Below are 14,883 nucleotides of genomic sequence, written 5' to 3'. Positions count from 1 at the left end.
GTGTACAACGGGGCTTGCCTTCGCCAGGACAGCAGCGGCCTTGACTAAAGGAAGTTCCCTTGTACATCCAAATCATATCGGACAGTTTCCCAGGCACAGACGCGGAACTACTAGAGAAACTGAAAGAACGATACATAGGACCACCACTAAACACAGACGCCCCAAACGAGACGCGACCATACCTTGGAAAGGCGAATTCCAAATTAGAGTAACCTTTCACATATGCAGAAGTCTTTGAGGCAGCTCAAGCAGCCGCCAAAAACTCGGCTCCTGGCCCTGATGCCATCACGAACGCGATGCTTCGGAACCTGGACGCTAGAGTCCTGACTGGAATCACAGAACTGTTCAATGGCGAGAGCTGGCTCAAAGGCCAATTGCCCCCGGAATGGAAACACGCTAAAATTATCATGATCCTCAAACCTAAAAAGACCCCCTCAATAGGCGCTCTGAGGCCCATTTCTCTCACGTCCTGCCTGGGTAAACTGTACGAACTAGTAGTACAAGTAAGACTGCAGCGGTACCTTAAAGAAATAAGATGGTTTCCAAACACCATGATAGGGTTCCGTACGGGGCTGTCCTGCCAAGGAGCATTCTTACTGATCAGAGAAGAAGTTATAGCTAACATCACCCGTGGAGAGGAAAGACTAGTGCTCGCACTAGATCTCAAGGGAGCATTTGATAACGTTTCGCACAAAACAATATTGGAGGAACTCGAATTGACGGGATGCGGAGAACGAACGTACAACTACGTGCGGGCTTTTCTCGCCAACCGCACCGCCACAATAGGAATCGGTCAGATCGCTTCCCAAAAGTTCAATATGCCCAGTAGAGGAACACCCCAAGGGGCAATAATCTCACCTTTGCTGTTCAATATAGCGATGTGTCGCCTGACGCGACAGCTGGACCAAATCTCCGATTTGGGTTACACACTGTACGCCGACGAAATAACGCTGTGGGCAGCAACGGGCTCTCTGGGACACAAATAACAGGTACTACAACAAGCAGCCGAGGAAGTAGACAAATTCTTGAGGAGCAGTGGCCTCAAATGTGCCCCCGAAAAATCGCAGATCATTCGGGTACACTCGAAGGGCCACATATCCAACAGACCTGTCAACATGGTTGCGGAAGGACACACGGTCCAAGAAGTTAAGGCGATGCGGATCGTGGGCTTCTGGCTCCAAAGTAGCGGGAACGCATCCCACACAATCAAAACATTGAAAACTACCGCAAATAACATTGCCCAAATGATCCGTCGCGTGACTTATAGGAAAGTGGGCATGCAAGAACACGACACGCTGAGGCTCGTCCAAGCACTGGTGATAAGCCGAGTCACGTACGGCCTGCCCTACCACTTCCTTAGCCGCGAGGAGGAAAGGCAGGTCGACATCATAATAAGATCAGCATAAGAAGCGGCCCTCGGACTACCCAAGGGGACGTCCACAGATTGCCTGCTAACCTTAGGAGTACACAACGCATTGAAATAACTAAAACAAGCCACACTAATCTCCCAAAGGGTACGCTTGAGCTACACTCACGCAGGACGGGCCCTACTGAGAAGGGCACGTATTTCCCCACACCCACAATTTATCAGCGGATACGTATTTCGAATAACAGTGGCCCCCATACCCAAAAACATGCACCCTGAATACAATAAAGCAAGGCGAAAAGCACGCGCACAACATATTAGAACAATGTATGAAAATAATCCCACGTCCAACACAATATACACGGACGCAGCAGCGTATTCGAACGTACACTCGAACGCCAGTGATGCCCAAAAGAACATCAGGAGGTACGCAGTGGCAATCGTCAGCACGAAAGCACAGCAACAATTTACGGCATCCGTCAAGGCAGGTACTCCGGCGGCTGCCGAAACTTTCGCAGTGGCAATGGCCCTCGCTCACGCGGAGCGCACGCAAAAGAGCGTCACCATAATAACAGACTCACAAGAAGCATGTCGCCTTTTTCTCAGGGGCCACGTGACCAAAACATGTCACTCAATAATACCGACGAAATTCGCCCATCATGACCGGATCCTATGGTGTCCAGGTCATACAGGCCTGGAGGAGAACGAACTGGCCAGTTCGCTAGCCCGAGGTATTATTAACCGGGCCGACTCGACTGGGACGGTCCCAGGTAGCGACTGTAATGACCCCAATCCAACGAATGCCCGGGAGATTCTCGCTCATCAGTGTGCAACCAGAAAAAAATACCCTCCCCCTCACCCACAACTTAATGGAGAGGAAGCCGCCAGCTGGCGCAAAATTCAGACTGGGTTATTCCCCCACCTTAAATTACAGTATGCCATGTTCCCCACTCGCTACAGGCCCGACTGCCCGTGACGCGGAGGCATACCAACACTACAACACATTACTTAGGATTGTGAATCACACCCGTTTGATAACACACGCCACACAATGGAGCAATGCGAGGCACAACTAACCAGCTCAGACCTGGCGGGACAACAGTCCTTCATAAGACAGGTCAAGCGGGCGGCCGAGGCCAGCGGGGCCTTGGACTAAAGGGTCTCCGACCACTGCACGTAAATCGTTTCTCAATAAAAGTTTTTCTCTCTCTCTCTCCCGTGTACAAACATTGGCTCCAGCTGCGTATATTGTTCGATCGCTGGGGATGAATTCGCAGCTGGTGTTTCTATAAAAGATTACTCGCACTGCACGGGCTTTGAGTGCTATCTATCTATCTATCTATCTATCTATCTATCTATCTATCTATCTATCTATCTATCTATCTATCTATCTATCTATCTATCTATCTATCTATCTATCTATCTGTCAATCTATCTAATGTGCTGTATTTTTTATTTTTCATTTGTATTGTGGTGTTCTGTTGGAGTGTCACATAAGATGTGGAGGCGAAAGCTTAGAGGAGGAGGAGGAGAAACATTTATTAAAAAGAAAGGACAAGCAGGTGTCTTTCTGCTTGTGCGGGAGGCGCCCTTAGTCCAGGGCTCCAGCGGCTCTTGCTGTCTCCCGGGCCCGCCGCACCAGTTGCTGCTGGTTACGAGGGTCCGAACTAGTCAGCACGGCCTCCCACTGCTCGGGTGTGGGGTTGGGTATTTGCGGGGCCGCCTTCACGTTGGGGCACGCCCATGTGGTGTGATATAGGGAGGCGTAATCATTACAAAGGGGACATTTGTATGAATATAGTGTAGGGTGTATTGCGTGTAGTCTGCTTAGATGGGGGTATGTGTTGGTTTGTAGTTGTCGCCATATTACGGCGTCTTCACGTGAGAGGGTCTTGTGTGGAGGCGGGTATTGTCGTCTGTTCAATCTGTGGTGTTGTAGAATGGCGTTGTATTGTAAAGGTACGGGCTCCATGGAGGCGGCCGTATCCCTCTCTTGTGGCGCCCGGGAGGCATGAGCTCGGGCTACAGCGTGCGCACGCTGATTTCCACGGAGGGACTCGTGTCCTGGAGTCCACACTATTTCAACGTCCGGCAATTGGGAGGCTTGTTTGAGGAGTCGGTGGGCTATTGAAGATATTCTGCCTCTCGCGTAGCTACGGCAAGCTGCCTGGGAGTCAGTAATGATTGTGACGTACTCGTTGGTCTGACTAGAGGTGATGGCCAAGGCGATGGCTGTCTCCTCCGCTACGAGGGCGCTGGCAGTGCGGACCGTCATCGAGACCACCTCTTGTAGGTTACAGTCGACAACGCTGGCCGTCATGGCTGCCTTTTGGGGGTACTGCGCGGCATCTGTGTATAGTGTGGTGGGGAGACTGCCATATTTTGTCTGTAGAGTTTTTGCGCGAGCTTGGCGACGATCGGCATGATGTTCCGGGTGCATGCTTCTGGGAATAGGGGCTACCTTGATGTGTTCCCGGAAGTTGGGGGCCAGATGAATTGCTTGTTCGTGGCCTTTGCCGTGTGTGGGGTAGCCTAGGCGCGCTAGGACTGTCCTTCCTGTTGGTGTGAGGGCTAGTCGTTCTCGTTGGCTTGTGAGGTGGGCGTCTATAATTTCTCTTATAGTATTATGGACTCCTAGGGCTTCAAGCTTGAGTGTCGCTGTTCCTGGTGGTAGGCCGAGCGCTTGCTTGTAGGCTTTCCGAAGAAGTACGTCTAATTGATCAAGTTCCTTGGGAGTGAGGGGCAAGTACGGGGCAGCGTAGGCAATGCGGCTGATTATCAGGGCCCGGACGAGCTGTATTATGTCGTCTTCTTTCAGTCCGTATTGTCTGGTGGTGATACGGCTGGCCATTCGCATGATTTGGAAGGTGGTCTGCTTGAGACGTTGGATGGTGTATGCGCCTCCGCCGTCCTGTTGTATGTGGAGTCCTAGAATGCGGACGCGGTTTACTGTGGGTATTTCTTTGTCGTCGAGGGTGAGTGTGATTTGGGGTAGTTCAGTGAGTTTTCCTCGTGATTTCTGTCGAACGATTAATAGTTCTGACTTCTCGGGGGAGCACCGGAGACCACTTGTTTTTGCATATTGCTGGACGGCGTCGGTCGCTTGTTGAAGGGCGTCTTGTTTCTCTCCTTCGGAACCAGTGGTGGTCCAGATAGTGATGTCATCGGCGTATATTGCATGCCTGATTCCTGGTATTGCGTTGAGTTTCTCAGGTAATTTCATCATAGCAATATTGAAAAGGGTGGGTGATAGAACGGCACCTTGCGGGGTTCCTTTGTTGCGAGTAGGTAACGTCGGGGTTCTGAGTGAGCCAATGCCTATTGTGGCCATGCGGTTGCTTAGAAAGGCGCGTATATAATTGTAAGTATTACGACCACAGTTCGTGAGGCTTAGGTTTGTAAGGATGGTATGGTGAGCCACATTGTCAAAAGCGCCTTTGAGATCGAGTGCTAAAATCGCTCCGGTGTTGTGCGGTGAGATGTGTTCAAGGACTTGTTCCTTCAGCTGAAGAAGGATGTCGTGGGTAGAAAGGTGGGGCCGGAACCCGAACATTGTGTCGGGAAAGAGGTCGCTGGATTCTAGGTAAGGTTGAAGCCGGTTCAGAATGACATGTTCCAGAAGCTTGCCTAGGCATGAGGTCAGTGAGATTGGTCTCATATTTTCTAAGCTGGAGAGTTTGCCTGGCTTCGGAATGAGTATGATGTCCGCGTGCTTCCATTCTGCTGGTAGCGTACCCGCTTCCCAGTGATGATTAAAGAGGTCAGTAAGAGATTGAATGGTGCCATCATCCAGATTGCGCAGGAGCTTGTTATTTATTTTGTCCTTGCCTGGGGTGGTGTTTCGTGTGAGTGCATGGAGTGCTTGTTGCACCTCAGTGATGGTGATCGGCTTGTCGAGGTCGTAATTGTCGCTCCCGCTGTAGGTTGGAGGTTGTCCTTGTGCGGGTTCGAAATCGCCTATGTACCGCGCCCGCAACTCCTCCAGGATTTCGTCATCAGAACCCGGATGGTTGTGCAGGATACGTTGAATTGTTTGCTGGCTAATTGCCTTGCTTTGTGTGGGGTCAAGAAGATGGCGTAGCAGCGACCATGTTTTGGCCGTGCTAAGATTACCCTGCAACTTGTTGCATAGTTGTCGCCAGTTGTGACGGGTGAGCTCCTCAGCATAACATTCCGCGGTTGCCGTGAGTTTCGCTATACGTAGTTTCAATTTACGATTATGTTTTTGGCGCTTCCATCTCCTAACAAGGCCTCGACGTGCTTCCCAGAGATGAAGAAGGTGCGGGTCTACAGCCGGTATGTCTGTGGTGAGTGTGATCTGTTTTGAATGTCTGGCTACGTCTTGTTGGAGCTCTCGTACCCACTGCTCGAGATCCGTAATACTGGTTGAGGAGTCATCCGCTCGCTCTTTGCGAAAAGCTGTCCAATCTGTGAGTGTTGTCTTTTTTATCGGGTGTCGTGCATGCGTAACGTTCAATGTGGTGGCAAGTATGCAGTGGTCACTGCCCAGAGTTTCCTCCGTGTTGTGCCAGGAAGCTTGCTGTATCCCTTTAGTGAGGGTGAGGTCAGGGCATGTATCTCGGGAGACGCTGTTTCCTAGACGTGTGGGGTATGCGGGGTCTGTGAGGATGGTGAGACGGTGCTGCTGTATTGTGTACTGGAGTGCAGTGCCTTTTGATGTGGCTGTCGTGTAGCCCCATGCCTGGTGAGCCGCGTTGAAGTCGCCTACAATCAGCAGACTATTATTTTTGGCTATGCCAATCGCTTTAGTCATCAAGTAGTCGAACTTGGCCTGCTTCTGCTTGGGTGGGCTGTATATATTCAGTATGAAAAGGCTCTTTCGGCCTCGTTGGAGCGGCAGGATCTCAATTAGGTTATGATCGACATCACTGCCGTCTATAGTGTGTTGTGTGGTTGTGAGCGTTTTAGCTGTAAGTGTGGCCACGCGGCTGTCAGGCGTGGTGGTATGTGTGTTGTAGCCAGTTTGAGTTGGGTGTGTGCCTGTTTCCTGTAGTGCGATTACGCTTGGTCTCATTTTGGCGTTACTTATGTACTGTCTCAGTGACCCTTGCTTGCGTTTGTAGCTGCGACAATTCCATTGCCAGATTATGAGTGGGTTTTCGTTCCTGTGCTTGGTTTTGCTATTCGTCCTGGCTGACGGGTGGATCGGCAGGGTGTCCCTGCTCTACTGCCTGTTGTACTAGTGTTCTAACTTTCTTGCGTCGCTGATCTTTTCCGAGCCGTGTTTCTTCAATAACACTTGCCAGTTGCTGGATGCTTTGTTGCATTGCTAGGAGCTGCCGTTGCAGTACATCAACTTTCTCCTCGACTTGTGCGATTTCTGTCGGTTTTGCTGATTCCGCGAGAATCATCGGTTCAGAACGTTCCGAAGATGATGGCATTGAGGGTGCGGTCATTAGTGTGGAATGCTGAGTGGCAGTACGAGTGGCGTATAGTTCTGCAATCTGCGTGCGAAGTTTGTTGTTTTCTTCATGAAGGCGTTTGTTTTCTTCTCTGATGGCCTTTAGCTCAGCTAGAATTTGCAGTTGAACGTCAGTATTGTTTATGGGTGAAGAATTGTGTAGGGTGGGTGCTGTGTGTAGACGCGATGACAGGGTGTTGTCTTGGTGGGTTGTGTGAGAGGGGAAAAGCCGTGCTGACCAGCTCACCGCTTGTGATCCCGGTACAGCAGTTCCGTTGAGGTTCCGGGTCCCTCCTTGTTGGTTCCGCGAGCAGGAGCGAGACCTGGAGCGGGAACGCCTCCGTTGCTGGTCTGTACGTGACTGAGACTTCGACCTTGAGTAGTCCCGGCGGCTGGTCCTTCGGGATGCTGAAGATGCCTTCTTCAGTCGATCAGGGCACTCCTTGGAAGCCGTAGGATGAGGCCCCTGGCATAAGGCGCACCGGGGGTGACAGGGGTGGTCCTGAGTTGGGTTTCGTGTACCACACTGGGGGCATACGTTTGCTTCTGGAGTTGGGCATACATCGGTCCGGTGGCCGACTTGGTGGCAGATGCGGCAGAAATGCGTGGTTGGTCGGTATGGTTTGCATCGCACTTCACCGCTGTAGTATCGCACGTAGAAGGGTACAGCCTTGCCAGTGAATGTGATCACTACCGTAGCGGTTTGTCCGAACATACGGGCATGTAAGATTTCTCGGCCAGGTGCATAGAGTCCGTTAAGGAGGACTTCTGTGGGAGTTCCTGCGGGAATGCCGTGAATGACCCCTTTGACGGAGCTGTCGGGTGCCGCCACGTATGCCGTGACTGCGAATTCTCGACCGCCCAGGTGAATTGTAGTGATGCGACGGATGCTCATAGCTAGCTCTTCGTTTGGTGTGCTAGCAATAGCGATGTTTTGTACTGGGTCAATTCTTACAGTAAGGGTCCGTACGTGCTCCGTAGTGGGGTGCTGACATGCCAGCTTGATGCCTTCAGCAACCTGTGGCGTGGTCCAGGTGGCAAGGTTTCGCCTCCACTTAGCTTACCCTAACCTGGACCAGCTGCTCTATATGCTTGTTGCCGCGTTGCTTGTGCGTGTCGTGTGCATGCGTAATGTGTACTAAATCTATACGAGTCGGTCATTTCATGCCTCACCAACGTCATTTGGAATAGTATGCTAGTCGTATGGCTAGGCAAACAGTTCAAGCACCCTTTAAGAAATCTATTTCTCTTACTGGAAACATCGCATTTGCCTCAGCCATTCTTTATGGACCCTACTTGTCAATTTTCCACTCTCACCACTCCATCGGATTCTGCGCCACCATCGCTATAGTTCCGTCCGCCCACTTAGTTTAACTAATAGACCACCGCTCACCTAGCTTTACGCATTTTATGATCTGCTGATAATTCCACTTCTTCGCCCATTTATCAGCTAGTACATGAACTGTCGGCGTTTGGACCCCAGTTCATGGCGCTCTGTCTCATTTCTCTATCTTTCCATCTCCAAAAAGTGCTGTTGTAGCGTGATCGCGTAGTCAGAACCTTTGTGATGAGTGATGCGGGAGTCTCGACTTTGTGCAGCGACGCAAAATGCACCTGGGCTGTATGACGGTCCACTGTTATTTAATACCGTTCAAAACAAGCAATCCCTGAAAGGGATTTAACGACAAGCAAAATACTTGGTATTTCGTCATGCCTCGCTAACGATAGATGTGCCTTGACAGCCGTATGATATTTCCTAGTGAGCAGCGAGCTAACTGGTTTGATTTGTGGATTCTTGTGAACTCTGTTTACATTGCGCGTTCGCTTTCACGACTATTTTAACAATAACATTCGCGAACCTCTGTTACTTAGCGCGGTTGCACATAGCTAGCTTCTTTTCCACATCTCTGTCTAGATATCTATATAAACTTTTTATAGGCTTAGTACCTTTGTGTTTTGGGGCTATGTGTGTGCGTCTTATATAAGGAAAGTGGGACTCTCAATTGCCTAACTGCACCTTGGGATAATTGGCTCTAATTTGCAGTTATCAAACAGCAAACGATTGAAAGTGCCCGTCTATACTTTTGTTCGTGAACACGCTGTTCACGCAGTGTTCTGCAGCCACTCTTTCCTGTTTCGAATTATAGACGAGCAAGTCTGGAAGAAAGCCCTGCTCGATGACATCGACGCCGACCAGCTGCCGCGACACTGGGGAGGCACGCAGACAGATCCCGACGGAAACCCCCGATGCCCTTCAGTGGTGAGTATACGGTGTTGTTGGCACGGCACTGGATTTAGATAACACCCTGTTATAACTATTCAGTAGGAGTCGCAGACTAGGTTGATCAGCCGTAGTGATGCCTTGCATTCCCATGATGCAGCTCCAAGCGCCATGCTTCACTGCAGAGAAAAGTACTCGTTAGGTTATGAGGTTTCTGCAACCTATCTTGCCAATGTGCAAGGAAACTGCGCGTAGTGAAACCAGTGCTTATGGGAAGTATGACCTGCCATCATAAACGACCAATTGTCCAGCATCTATTAGGTGCATACAAAGATATTTCGATGAAAGTTCTCAACCAGCATTTATGGCCACAACCTCCCACAGTTGTGGCTTGAGTCGCCATCGCCGATGAGTAAATAAACGTGCATAAAGGAACAAACCTCATGTATTGAGTTAAATGGCTTGATCCTATGACAGTCCAGGCTCTAGACATCCAATTCTTTATTTTCATTTAAATCAACTATTGATTGCGAGTTTACTTTCTACAGTGATTACAATGGCAGCATATTAATTTTGTCTTGTTCTATTCTTTTTTCTTTGCTGTCCATTTTGGCACTGTGCTCCACCCGCGTCGTCGTCAAGACAATGCAAGTGCGAAACATTATCCGAAAATATTTTCTTATTCATACAGCTTCCCACCAGCGTGTGCTTGCTACAATGAACGTTAACCAAATATTTTATTTACGGCCTGTTACATGTGGTGACTGACCACCTTTCGTGCACTGTTCCGTGCACTGTTTCAGCGTTTCCAATAATTGTAGCAGGTGCCAATGTCATCACACGAACACGCGCGCACACGGCCTCTGAAGCACGCGGGCCCTCCTTCCTCTGCACAGGTTATAGACGGCGGCGTGGTTCCGGCCCGCTACTACCGGAACGCGAATGGGAATTCGCCGTCCGAGCTGCAGGACTGCTCGGACCAGATCCCCGCGGAAGTGGCGCGGGCGAACACGGCGGTGAGCCGCCAAGCGACGCTGGAGGTGCCCGTGCGGGTAGAAGAGGCCGGCATGCTGCTTGCCTGGGAGATAGTCTGCGACGACCTGCTGTTTGGAATCTCCTACAAGGGAACCGGTGCGTTGCCCGCCGAGAACAACAGCGCCGAAATCATTCTCAAGCCAGCCCGCATCAAGGCTGTGGCCAAGGTGCCCGAGACCGGATCGGTGACGTGCTCCAAGGCGGGCCTGTGTATGTATGGAGTGCGCGCTTGGCGGGTGCTGGGAAATCTACCTCGTACCATTGTTTAGCGTACGTTGCTGTTGCAGCCGCGAAGCTGCTTATTCAAAGCAAGGAGACTGCACATATTCACCGCTCATTCTACTGGTTTTGGCACCATTAGTAACACGTTTTACCCATGGTAACTTGCGCGCACTGTCCTGGACAGACAGGGACAAGGACTCGCGCTGTTTGTTTATCTCGTTTTTGTCTCGGCCCAGCGCTTTACGCTAAGTTGCCCTGATGAGAATTAAAGACAAAAGAGACCTTTGCAAGTAGGCCTTGTAAAGCGTGTTACTGGTAGTACAGCCGGAAAGGGAACAAGTTGGTGTGTATACCCAATAAACATCATTGTTTATGCTGTTGTTGAATGCTTTGGAAAAATAAATACAGGGTATGTTGGCAGAAGATGCGTCGTTCGGTTGATTTCAAAATTTGTCACTACTGCTGAAATTTTACGTTTTAATGTTGTGAAACGTTTTTCGACAAATATCTTAGCCCGCGGCTTTGAACTCAGAGCTCCAAGAAAGAAAGGAATCACGCAAGAACTCATCTGATAGTTGTGTAAAGATTGTGCCACTTGCTCATCTCCACGCAGCACGGTGTCATTATTAATGTTATGGAACTTCATCCGACCAGTATGAACCCTTATGAACCCTCATTATTCGTCCGCTTATGGTGTTCGAAGTGAAAATGATAAGTTAGGTTTAATTAAGATAGAGTTCATTACGGCACTCGAACCCACGACCATTGGTGTCAAGGTTTAAATTATTAGCCACAGTTAACTAAGGTAGAGTCATTTAGAGTACTCAAGCACTATACCTTTGGTGGGAGTCGAACTCACTACCTTTGGGTTAATTAAGGTGAGTTACGGTTACTGTAGCGAATACGTTGCAAAACCACCACTACATTTGCTGAGGGGCGCGTCCAATGCTTTACTGATGGTTCCGAATTCTTGTTTTGAGCTTGTTCTTTGTTGAAACGTATGCTATTCTGCGTGTTGTATAGGCAATTTTAACCAGTGTACGCACTGTTCGCTTCACTTTGCTGAGCGCCTTACGTGGGTATGAGGCATTATACTTTTTTGCTTGCTTGCGGGGGTATGATCCGTTCGTTGTCTTACGTGGCGGAGAAATTTCTCGTTTGGTAGGCATAGACATACTTACGCATTTAAAACAGTGACATCCGCCTGCGCCATGCCAGAAAAATTCGCAACGTGATTTTAGGCTTCTCATGTGTGCTGAAGGGTTCGGTGGTACGTGCTGTGGTGATAGTGCCAGACCGTGTGTGCTTTCTGCTGTGGTATCTGAACGACGTCTCCTGTGGCCGAGTTAAATCGATGCTTAGATTCTTAGAGCAGTAGGAGTGTTCGCTATCTTGTAGGCGCTCGTCGTCTAACGTTCTTGCGTTACGACCCCGCTTACTTATATTCACCGTGCTTTCGTGGCGCAGACGCACCGACAGCGCTGCTGCGTTAACACTCCGCTCTTCTCTTTTCTTTATGCCTCCTTGCAGACGTACTCCACTTTGACAACAGCTTCAGCACGTTCACCTCCAAGAAGGTGTCCTACTCGGTGCGACTCCTGGAGGCGTCTGCGATGCGTTCCGAGTCCTAAACCTGTGCGCGCCCTACCCACCGGTGATGCTGATGCATTGAACTTTCCCACGGGGCTCCACGTTCAAAGCTGAACGTCCATCGTTGTTATTGTTTTTCGTTTTTAATGTATCACGCACACAACGTAAGGCCCTTCCTAGTATACCCTGGTGGAGCGGGCATTTGTGTGCACGTATCCCTCAGACAGACACGAGGTTGGACATGATGGGGGGATAGTTGCCGGGAGTGTGACGTTAGTTAAAACCTTAGCGACACGTGAGAAGTAGGACAAAAGCGCTACAGTCAGCTGCGTCTGTTCCGCGGGTAACGCTAACCATGCACACGCACGGCGTATACCGTGGTTCCCCGCTCGGCAGATTGAGCTGCTAATTTAGTTGCTGCGGGGGCAACTGACCTTATAATAACAATTCCATTGTGTTTTTCCCTCTCGACGCGCTTGTATGATTTGCGGAGAGTGTTGTTGCATGCAAATGCACATATGGCCTCATTATGACGTGTTCGCATGTGCACCGCCACTATGAAATGCAAACGGCTGGTTTTCCTGCACATTGTTTATTCAGCCACAAAACAACACCATTCTGCAGCGAGCGTTATGTTGCGTTCCAGCGGTGCACTCAGAAGCCTATGTGCTCCCTTGTTCGGTCTCCTGGCATTAGCACGAATGTTCTCCTAGAACGATGGTGCGCTTGTGTTATGTCGTTTCAACTCTGAGTGCAACCTCCACTATGACGTCGCATATAATTGTTGTAGCACCACTGCTGTGTATCGTACGGTAAAGAACACCACTCTTATATAAGAAAAAAAGTACCACCGTTACGAAGTTTTTCGTTCGTAAGAACAATTTGTTATTGGCCTGGCGTTCTTTTTGTTAACGCGTCCAACATCACGACTGTATGCGAGTTATTCCTAAGAAATGCTCTAGCCTAAGAACGTTTTGTGAATACGGACCATGATCTCATATATCATGCATGTTTTGAGCATTGTTACCGTGAACGCGGTTCATGCAAAGTTATCTGTGGCTTCGGTTAACGAATGGTTGAAACTTAAAACCACCAAAGGGCTGAATGCTGCTTCTCGTGCAAACTTCCCTGTTGTATACTCTTGGCAGGTTGACCGTACCTACGTAGTAACTTTTGTTTTGCTAACTGCGATTGATGTTAACAGCACGGTGAACGAATTAGTACAATTGTTGTCATTTTTATTCCTCAAAACGAAAGTCGGCGTCAGCGCTATGGCTGTTCAATGACTGAGAACGCCTTTGTGCGGCAACGCGAAGCAGAGACTGTGATGAAAACGTTCTTCCAAGGCAGCTACGAATTGCGGCCACCACTTTCGGCTCCGGCATAAAGGAGCAAGACCAAGCTGGCGAAGCGGAAAGTGCCCCCCTTGACGCCTTTACCTGAACTTGTTCCTCAAGGTTGGACCACTGATGATTGTGAATAAAAGCGTTCGCAGAACGCACGTTATTTTTCTCGTTGTGTCGGCATCTTTCATTCCTCGACCTCGCTTGTCCGGGCCGACAAAGATGCACGTCACTCTCAAGGGTGATGGATGTGTTGCGCACTGCAACTTCAACGACCGTGCTCCAAAATACCTATATTTGCGCCGAGTACCTTCTTTCGATCAGTCAACTTTGTCAATAGTGGCTCCAATGTAATCGGTGGCCCACTTTCCGAGCGACTGAAGAAATAAACGAGAAGAAGAGATAGGTGAGATCGTACATGTATTTAGGGGAGTGGACCGCGACACGTGCGTAGATGTTTGGGTGGGGCGTTACTGGGACATCAATAGATAAAGTGTAAGAAGCGCGCACATATATGCATGAACTGTGATGCGAAAAACACGGCTTGTTTATGTTTTCTTGTGGGTGCTCACATCCTGGTGCTCAAGGTACCCTTCGAGGCTGTCCATCAGTTACGGCTGGAGGCTTGGTCCGAATAATGCGTCATTTCGAATGAAAAATACTGCTCTTCCGCTTGTCTCTTATACCCTACTGAGACACCTCGTACATTAGATTGCGCATTGACTTCACTCCTACCAAATATTAAATAGGAAGGGAATATGTTATTCCCGGATACGATGTCTAAGGCATACGGAACTGTATGGAAGTGGTTTAGTTTATTTGATTTATTCATTCATATTGCCCACTGCGCGTAAGTGGCATCACACAGGGGGGGGGGGGGGGGGGGGGAGTACATACGTATAACGAAATGGAAGCAAGACACAAGGATGTTTGAGCATGACATATAGGTAAGAGGGTCCTATTAGTTGTCAATGCAAAACAATTAAGTGAGCGTACACATTCAAAGTGACGCAGCGAAGCTGGCATTATCACTAATATGCATAACGGCTCATGGTAGACAATTCGAGCAACGGATCGTTTGGGGGAAGAATGAATTACATTCTTTCCGACAGCTTTTGAGAAAATTGACGCTCATTTCGTATAGGCCGTTGTGGCGGAGCAAACTGCGAGAATCAACCAGGAAGTTCGTTTCGAATTTCGCAAAATGACGTGGAAATCCACAACATAAAGCGTCGACACGAGGACCCAGTCCACGACGTTGCAACTACGTCTCTTCGTTTATGCAAAGTATTTTTCACCACCTCTTCCATAAGGGTATGGTTGCTACTGTCATGCACGTGGAGATATTGTTTTTGGCGTCTAATGGCGACATATAAACGAATTTGTTTTGCGTGTTCCTATTATACCCGCCAGTAATATAGATTCGGAAAGCGATGGAAATCGATTAGGTCCCTAAGCTGCTTTCGGATATCGGGAGGATATATTTTGTGTTTCTTATGTATTCTTCTGCGAAATGTAAGAACACGCTTTGACAGAGAAGCGTAACATAATGACGTCCCCGTCGTTACAGAAATATACTTGGTCCCGTTCGAGCCTGCGCCACTAGAGGTCGCCTATGAATTCCGTATTAGGATGCACCGGCCCCCATCTGCTGAAAGCAATAGCTGTCCTTTTTTTTCTTTTT

At 49.2% G+C, this 14,883-nt stretch overlaps 1 protein-coding gene across 1 annotated transcript in view; it reads left to right on the top strand.

The window, feature by feature from the left end:
* The window catches only part of LOC142576082 (SEC14-like protein 2), a 93,627-nt gene extending 80,261 nt beyond the window's left edge, over window positions 1–13,366 (top strand). Inside the window, exons 10-12 of the mRNA XM_075686020.1 lie at window positions 8,936–9,048; window positions 9,906–10,254; window positions 11,797–13,366. Of these exons, the coding sequence (XP_075542135.1) occupies window positions 8,936–9,048; window positions 9,906–10,254; window positions 11,797–11,897 (563 nt within the window). The 3' untranslated portion in view covers window positions 11,898–13,366. The remainder of the gene's footprint in view (window positions 1–8,935; window positions 9,049–9,905; window positions 10,255–11,796) is intronic.
* Window positions 13,367–14,883: the final 1,517 nt, after the last annotated feature.

The sequence above is a fragment of the Dermacentor variabilis genome, chromosome 3, assembly GCF_050947875.1.
Source record: "Dermacentor variabilis isolate Ectoservices chromosome 3, ASM5094787v1, whole genome shotgun sequence".
Taxonomy (NCBI): Eukaryota; Metazoa; Arthropoda; class Arachnida; order Ixodida; family Ixodidae; genus Dermacentor; species Dermacentor variabilis.
The sequence above is the reverse complement of the archived record's forward strand: the minus strand, read 5'-3'. Positions and strand labels throughout refer to the sequence as shown.